Consider the following 8,138-nt stretch of genomic DNA (forward strand, 5'->3'; position numbering starts at 1 on the left):
TCGCGGCTTCGGCGTAACTCAACTCCCTCTCTTCCCCCCTCTTCCCATCTGTTCCCCACCACCGCTCTCTCACTGACGAAGGAATGAAGTGTTCACACGCTACCCGCGACCTGATACATCACCTGTATTTTCTTTTCTACTATTTATATATCCCCACTGACGCACGGATAGACACTCAGCAGCAGCAGCAGCAAGTATCGATGCTGGCAAGCCTCACCACCAACGTTCTCTGATTAGACTCCTTGCCTTTACTCTCCCGTGTGTTCTCGGCTTTGTCTACCGTCATACACGTAGGTGTGCCTCTCCAAGAACTTTTTTTGTACTCCACTTCACCCACACCCACTCGCAAAAATTCTCCGCTTCTCTCAGCGATTGATGCCCCGCGCGTACGACCTTGTGGTGCTTGGCGCCGGTTCTGGAGGTCTGGAGGCGGGCTGGAACGCGGCTTCCATCTACAATAAGAAGGTGGCCGTCGTGGAGGCGCAGAAGGAGCATGGCCCGCCGTGCTTTGCAGCGCTCGGTGGCACGTGCGTGAATGTCGGCTGTGTTCCTAAGAAGCTCATGGTGACGGGTGCGCAATACATGGACCTGATCCGTGAGTCGTGCGGCTTTGGCTGGGAGATGGACCGCGACTCAATTCGCTCTAACTGGAAGAAGCTCATCACAGCGAAGAATAAAGTGGTGAGCGACATCAACAAGAGCTACACGGGCATGTTCGAGAACACGGAGGGGCTCAGCTTTCACATGGGTTTCGGCGCCCTTCAGGACGCGCACACGGTCGTGGTGCGCAAGTCTGAAGACCCGAAAAGCGACGTGCTAGAGACGCTGGAAGCGGATTACATCCTTATTGCGACCGGCTCCTGGCCGACGCGCCTCGGCATCCCTGGTGATGAGCTCTGCATCACGAGCAACGAAGCCTTCTACCTCGACGAGGCCCCAAAGCGCGCCCTTTGCGTCGGCGGTGGCTACATCTCTGTGGAGTTCGCCGGCATCTTCAACGCTTACAAGCCCCCTGACGGTCAGGTGGACCTGTGCTACCGCGGCGAAGTTATCCTGCGCGGCTTCGATCTCGAGGTGCGCAAGAGCCTGATGAAACAGCTGGAGGCGAACGGAATAAAGATACGCACCAAGGTGAACCCGTCGAGAATCACCAAGAATGCAGACGGCTCGAAGCACGTTTGCTTCGAAGACGGCACGGAGGCAGACTACGATCAGGTGATGCTGGCGGTTGGCCGCGCGCCGCGCTCGAAGGCGCTGCAGCTCGACAAGGCCGGCGTCAAAATGGGAAAGAACGGCGCCGTGGTGGTCGACGCGTACTCGAAGACGTCGATTGACAACATTTACGCCATTGGCGACGTGACGGACCGCCTGATGCTGACGCCGGTGGCCATCGACGAAGGCTCCGCCTTCGTCGAAACTCTCTTTGGCTGCAAGCCCCGCGCCACCGACCACACCAAAGTTGCCTGCGCGGTGTTTTCGATACCACCGATCGGCACGTGTGGTTTGACGGAGGAGGAGGCGGCGAAGAAGTACGACGTCGTCGCCGTGTACGAGAGCAGTTTTACGCCCCTCATGCACAACATCAGCGGCAGCAAGCACAAAACATTTATGATCCGCATCGTCACGAAAGAAAAGGATGGCGAGGTGCTCGGCGTCCACATGCTCGGCGACAGCGCGCCGGAGATCATTCAGAGCGTTGGCATCTGCATGAAGATGGGCGCCAAGATCAGCGACTTCCACAGCACTATTGGCGTACACCCGACGAGCGCTGAGGAGCTCTGCTCCATGCGTACCCCGGCATACTTCTACGAGAAGGGCAAGCGCGTCGAAAAACTCAGCTGTAATTTGTGAAAAGGACTGAGAAGCGAATCAGAGCTCTTCTGCTCCGTCCAGTCGTGATACGGGGAGGGTAGCGGCGAGGATGACAGGCTGAACAAGCCGACGACGAGATAAAGGGGACGAGGTACGCGGGCAGTTACGTTTCAGCTTTATCAGCGTCAGTCGCCTCGACCGTTTTTACCTCTCCATCCCCCCCCTTCCAACTTATAAAACAGTTATACACACCTCACTGATCTGCACACGTACACACGCAGGCACACTGGCTGCTGGGAAGGAGAGGAGGCCGGAATGCGGAAGGGTGGCAACAGATAGAACTTCCCTACCCAACTCGCCTTCCTTCCCTCCTCCTGCCCCTGCCTCCGACCCCACCGCACCATACAGCATTGTGTTGCGTACCCATCGTCCTTGAGTAAGTGTGTACGCGCGCATACCCCCCGGTACGTGTGTGTCGAGTCTCTATTCCGGAAGAAAAACCGCTCCGCTTGGCTTCATTATTGACTCTGCGCCGGTGGCCACGTCTGCCTTGTGTGTGTGTGTGTGGTGTACACTCATAGCGCACTTCACGCGTAGGCGCTGCCCCCCCCCCCTCTCTCTCTCTCTTGTGCGTGTGTGTGCGTGTTCTTTCTCTTTCGCTCTGATTTCCCCCCCCCCCTCCCCCCGTCTCTCGCGCTCTCTTCCCTACTCAACCACTAACCCTTCCTGTCTGCAGCGCATGTGTGCGCCGTGCACGGGCCGACTGTGGGTGTTTGTGTGAGTAAAGGCAACGGCCAAGGCAGCGGCAGTGGTGAGGGGAGCGCTGCCGCCTACGTTGTTTCCGCTCAACCGAATGCCGCCCCTCCTCCGAGAGCTGCCTTTCGCCTCCACTGAATGTGCCCGCTCCTCTCCCACTCCCCGCACACACACCCTCCCTCTCTTTGTCTTCGCCTCCACCCACACCACCGGTGCACCCCTCCCCCCCCCCTCTTTACGCTCTCCCGTAGCAGTGCACCGGCACACAGACACGCGCTCTTTCCCCACACATACACACACCCACTGCCACCCTACTCCCACATCCTTCTCGTTCGCCCTGTGCACCTCCCTAGTGGCTTCCCTTCAGCACCACCGCAGCAACATGGCCGAGTTTCAACGGCTCGGAATTCAGCCATGGCTATCAAAGCAGTGCACCTACATGGCGCTCGAGACCCCGACTCCAATTCAGCGCAAATGCATCCCGGCCATCCTGGCTGATCACCACGTCGTCGGCGGTGCCGCGACCGGCTCGGGCAAGACAGCCGCCTTTGCCCTTCCCATCCTACAGAGACTCGCGGCCGACGCGTACGGCGTCTTTGCCCTTGTGCTAACGCCCTCCAGGGAGCTGGCTTACCAGATCATTGACCAGTTCATCGCCTTCGGCGCCCCGCTGCAGGTGCGCACGATGCTTGCCATTGGCGGTGTGCCGACGGAGACACAAGTGGACGCCTTGAAGGCACGGCCTCACATCGTCGCCGCGACCCCAGGACGACTCCGCCACCTGCTGGAGACATTCGCGCCGGAGGTGAGCAAGGCGTTCGCCCATCTACGCTACCTGGTGCTGGACGAGGCAGACAGACTGACGGAGGGCGACATTCTACACGATGTCCGGTCGCTGCTGCGGCTGCTTCCGCCGAGGGCGCAGCGGCGGGTACTGATGTTCACGGCGACGCTGCATCCTCGGCTCACCACACTGGAAGCCCCGCAGGCAGAGCGGCGCTTACCTGCAAGTAGTGGTGCGACAAGGGAGCGTGAGGGAGAAACCCCCACTGTGTCTTTCTCACCACCGCTGCTGCAGCCGCAGAAGAGCGAGGACGACAATACGGCAGAGCACTTCTCTCTACTGGCAGAGCTCGGCATCACGGATGCGTCAACCTTAATGGTGGCGGTGGTGCAAGGAGCCATCCAGGCAGCATTCGACCACGCCATGGCAAGCGGAAGCACGGATGCGGCTGGTTACTCCACCAGCTCTGCGACAGCGCTGACGCAGCCGGGTAGCTCGACGTCGTTCCACCTCCCGGAGACGCTTACGCAAAACTACCTGTTCCTCCCGAACATGGTGAAGCTGCCATACCTCGTGGCGGCGCTGCGCTTACACGGCAAAACGCAGTCCACTATCGTGTATGTCAACTCCTGCCTGCGTGCAGAGCTGGTGCGGCTGACACTGCAGCTGCTCGGCTTCCCAGTGTGCAGCCTGGATTCGCTCCTGACACAGCAGCACCGGCTCGATAACGTCGCCAGCTTCAAGCTAGGCATCTCGCGCATTCTTGTCTGCACCGACATCGCGGCTCGCGGGCTCGACATCCCAGCCGTCAGCCTGGTGCTGCACTATGATGTGTCAAAGCACGCGGAGACATACGTGCACCGTGTGGGTCGTACCGCGCGTGCTGGCCGCGAGGGGACATCGGTTGCACTCGTCACTGAGTACGACGTGAGTCTCGTGAAGCGCATCGAGCAAAGGATTGGCAACCGTCTCACCCTGTGGAAGTCCCCAGCAGCGAAGGAGTCAGCCATCCTGCCGCTGTTGGACGAGGTGTCGTCCGCCAAGGTCCAGGCGATGCAGCAAGTGACGGTGCAGTTCGCTGCCCGGGTGAAGACAAACAAAGCGCACGCAGCGCGTAAAAAAGAGGCACGCGCGCAGCTCCAGGCGGCGGCGCGTGCGGCGCGTTCTACGTACCCACCACAGACTCAGCGACAGCGCCGCTTGCCCAGCGCCGGAGCAAATGCTGCTGCTGACACCACGGCTGACACGGCAGAGTCCGCCCCGCGAAGCCGGTTGAAGCGTTCACATGGGTCTGTCGCCGCTCCCGAAGATGCACCCACGCCGTCAAGCAGTACTGTGAAGGCGGTGATGAATAGCGCCGTGGTGCACGACTGGGCTGCCGACGCCACCGCATCGCGGAGGAATGCAATGCAGCAGCAGAGGACTAAAAAGAGCCCAACGTGGGACTCACACCGCAGTCCTGCTCGCAAGCGTGTTAAGAAGACCGCGTAGAACCCCCATAGCATGCACAGAGATACACGCACCGTGAGGAGGGGAGCGAGGAGGCCCATGTGCGAGTCGGGACGAGGAAAGTACGAGAATAAGTTGGGGGGAGGACCCGGTCTGCAGCAGCGGAAGCGTACGTCTCATCGCCTCCCTCCTGTCTCCACACGCTCTCTGTTATGTCGCCTTCGATCTTACGAGTAATCATTAACACTTTCATAGCAGCGCACGTTCCGTGTGCACGTGCGTGACACCCCACCCCCCCCCCCACCCCCGCACCCACCCACCCCCGCACCCAGTAATACGAACGTAAGATATGACGAGCAGTAGGTGGGAGTGGGGGAGGGTGGTTATCGGGATGGGACGTGGCGATGACCAACTTCCTCTCTCCCTACCCCCGTCCTTTCCCCACCCGCGTGGAGGTCACTCATCGCCGTGAGTCCGCCTGCCGCCGATCAACGGAGGCTTCGACTCCCGACAACTTCCCGAGCCCACGCCCCTCTCACCCTCGCTGTCTGTCTGTGCGCCTGCACTGCATGCCTTCATGATGAACACCTACCGCCGCCGCACCTTCCTCCTTCGCTAACTGCCTTTCCCCCTCCTCCCATCTGTGAATTTGGCAGCCACCGCCTCCCCACCCCACCGCCCTCTCTCCCTCACCGCGTAAGAGTACACGGCCTTGCTGGAGGCCCCAACGGCCTGTCATTACCTTTCCGACTCCCACAAGACGTACCCTCCACCCGCACACACCAATCGAGCCCCGGCGCAGATGCCGTCCGATCGAAACCTATCCGGAGAGGGCTTCAGCAACCCCTACGAGAATACCACCCTCGTCGGCAATTGGTTGGAGGATCGTCTGCAACAGCGCATCGTGCAGAAGGGCCGCGGCGGAGTTGGGACGACATGGTGTGCTCAAGGAGTCTTCGAGGACCCGGCAGTGACGAGGGCACGGGACCCGGCAGAGGCACAGGCGGCACTTCTACGCAGCACATACCAAGTCGACTACAGAAATCGACGGGGAGTGGCGCAGCGGACCGGCAGCAGTGGTGGCACAGACTGCTCCGGCGCTGCCTCCCCGCTGATGCTCGGCACACAGCACAATCCTCACGCTGTGGGCTCTGGTAGTACCTTCTCCACTGCCAAGGGCGACGGAGTCGATAAGGTTCTTCTGTTCTCTGTCGACCCCGTTGCGGGCCCAACAGCGCCGTTGCCGCTCTCCACCAACGCTGGCACGTACGGCGCCTTCTACTACGGCAGAAACGCTGGCGGATTGGCAAACGGCAGCAGCAGCCACGTCAATGGAGCGCTGTATGCTGACTCGGCAACGAGCCCCGCCACGTCCTCGCCGGCAAACAAGGCTGACGGCCGGGTCACGGCACCACCTGGTGACGCGGACAGCAGCTTGTACGACAGCGTATCACGCACTGCTGCCGCACCGTCCTCCACCTTCGGTGTGACCAGGGCCCCGATACAGAGGAGCGCCAACCCTGACACCACATCGTCATTGCCGCCAGTCCCGCAGCGCCGCACACTCAGCAACGGTACAGCAACGTCAAGCACGCTTGGCCACAGAAGATGGACCCTGACGTCCATCTGCGCTTCCGTAGCCGCTGGCGGCTTTGGTGCCGCCTCGGGGCGATCGAGCCAACGACACCCACAGCAGAGCAAAGACGGCATGGACGACGAGCGTTGGTGTTCATCAAAGCAAATCGCCGATATGCCAGTAGAGCATTTCACCCTGCAGAGGCGCCTACCGCCAGTGCGCCTGTGAAACATGGCCGCGCCGTCTCCCGAGTGCTGGGCAGGAAGGAGGCGTGGGTGCTGCCACGGCGAGGGCTGCGAGAGGGTGCTGGGCGCTGAAGAAGTCCTACGGGCAGGCCACGCACACGCACACACCGCCCCGAAGTCGCCGAGGCAAGTGACGGACCCCACCCCGAGTCGCATGAACGGAAGCCCACCTTCTCTTGCTTGCTCCTCTTGTTTGCTTTTTTCCCCACAACAATGATGTACATAGACAGGCCATCGTGGACAGACGCACCTCATCACGGCGGTGAGCACACGCTCCTGCACGTTGCTGGCGCATCTCTCCCTCCCTGTGCGTGCGTGTGTTTCAGGGAAACGTGGGTGTGGGTGCTCCAGTGCTCGTCTTGTTCTCTTTTCTCCCTCATTCTACGCCCCCCACCCACCCACGCTGTTTGTGTGGTCGCTTTGTGGTGTTCATTTTCCTCTGCCCTTGGGTTGGTCGAGTCGTCTATGCTTTCTAACGCGCGTGCTCCCTGTGCTCTCCTGGATGGAAACACTCACCTACGAGTCCCTGTGCCTCTCGACGTCCCGCTGTATTGGGCATTCCACCGCCTACAGTCTCTCCCCTCTCCAACTTCCGCTGTGGCATGCACCGAACTGCGTCGCTTTCTGCCGCCGCACCCCCTCCCTGCTCCTCCTCTCCTCTCCCACCTCACCTCCATGCGTGCTCACGTGCGAACTCGGTTTCGCTCAGTGATGTGGACTTGCTCTTCATTTCGCGCAAAGGAAGCGAGCGGGGAGTTATCCATCTGATGCAGCATCCGTGTGGAGCTAGGAGCTAAGTAACGTCCCTCACTCCGCCTTACCTTCTCCACCAGTCGCTCCCACTCTTACCCAGACTTCCGGCCTTTAACCCTCTCTCGTTCGCACCCCCTCCGCTTTCTCCTCGTCCGATCGTCCGCGCATCGCTCTTACTCACCTCCACACACACACACACACACACACACACACACACACACACAACACTGCAGCTGACCCGCCGCCTCGCTCTTCTCTACCTCTCCCCTCTTTTCCCAAACTCCACCTGATAGCCATAAACTCAGCGAGAGAGAGGTAAGCAGCAGCACACCCAGCAACAGGAAACCCATCCTCTACGCCACCTCTTGTACTCCAGTTCATCTTACACCCAGTGCCGTTAGCCTCCACGCTACAGTACAGCACCACTACACCCCCCACCACCACCACCACTGCCAGCGCCTGCGCACTTCACACGCGTGCTGCTTCTCCCCTTTTTTGTACCCATTCTCTACGTCCTACCTACGCCTCTACCACCCTGGCCCATCAGCCGCAACACAACCTCTCACCCCTTCGCCCCAGCAAATTCCCGCAATGCCCAGCGCCGTTGCCAACCTCCCCACTACGCAGCGCCCCACCCGCCATGCCACTCTTTTCACAGAATACCAGGAGGCTTATCAGTGGCGCGGACTGCCGGAGAAGCCAGTAGCCACAAACGATGACAACGACTACCCACAGGTACATGTAGACCAAGCCATGTACAACT

The 8,138-nt window shown here is 60.4% G+C and overlaps 4 protein-coding genes across 4 annotated transcripts in view; all 4 read left to right on the forward strand.

The window, feature by feature from the left end:
• Positions 1 to 375: 375 nt before the first annotated feature.
• On the forward strand, positions 376 to 1,851 carry TRYR (trypanothione reductase; the record flags this gene model as incomplete). Its single annotated transcript, XM_010705495.1, has 1 exon — positions 376 to 1,851. The coding sequence occupies one exon, from the start codon at positions 376 to 378 to the stop codon at positions 1,849 to 1,851; it is 1,476 nt and encodes a 491-aa protein (XP_010703797.1).
• Positions 1,852 to 2,950: 1,099 nt separating this feature from the next.
• LPMP_050350 (ATP-dependent RNA helicase, putative) lies at positions 2,951 to 4,843 on the forward strand (the record flags this gene model as incomplete). The annotated part of the gene is made up of 1 exon (XM_010705496.1): positions 2,951 to 4,843. The coding sequence occupies one exon, from the start codon at positions 2,951 to 2,953 to the stop codon at positions 4,841 to 4,843; it is 1,893 nt and encodes a 630-aa protein (XP_010703798.1).
• Positions 4,844 to 5,603: 760 nt separating this feature from the next.
• Positions 5,604 to 6,605, forward strand: LPMP_050360 (hypothetical protein; the record flags this gene model as incomplete). The annotated part of the gene is made up of 1 exon (XM_010705497.1): positions 5,604 to 6,605. One exon carries the CDS (start codon positions 5,604 to 5,606, stop codon positions 6,603 to 6,605), a length of 1,002 nt encoding a protein of 333 aa, XP_010703799.1.
• A 1,361-nt stretch (positions 6,606 to 7,966) lies between these two features.
• Positions 7,967 to 8,138, forward strand: part of LPMP_050370 (microtubule-associated protein, putative) — a gene marked incomplete at both ends in the record, with an annotated part of 6,586 nt that continues 6,414 nt past the window's right edge. The window contains one exon of the mRNA XM_010705498.1: positions 7,967 to 8,138. Coding sequence (XP_010703800.1) covers positions 7,967 to 8,138 — 172 coding nt within the window.

The sequence above is a fragment of the Leishmania panamensis genome (assembly GCF_000755165.1).
Source record: "Leishmania panamensis strain MHOM/PA/94/PSC-1 chromosome 5 sequence".
In the NCBI taxonomy this organism is placed as follows: domain Eukaryota; phylum Euglenozoa; class Kinetoplastea; order Trypanosomatida; family Trypanosomatidae; genus Leishmania; species Leishmania panamensis.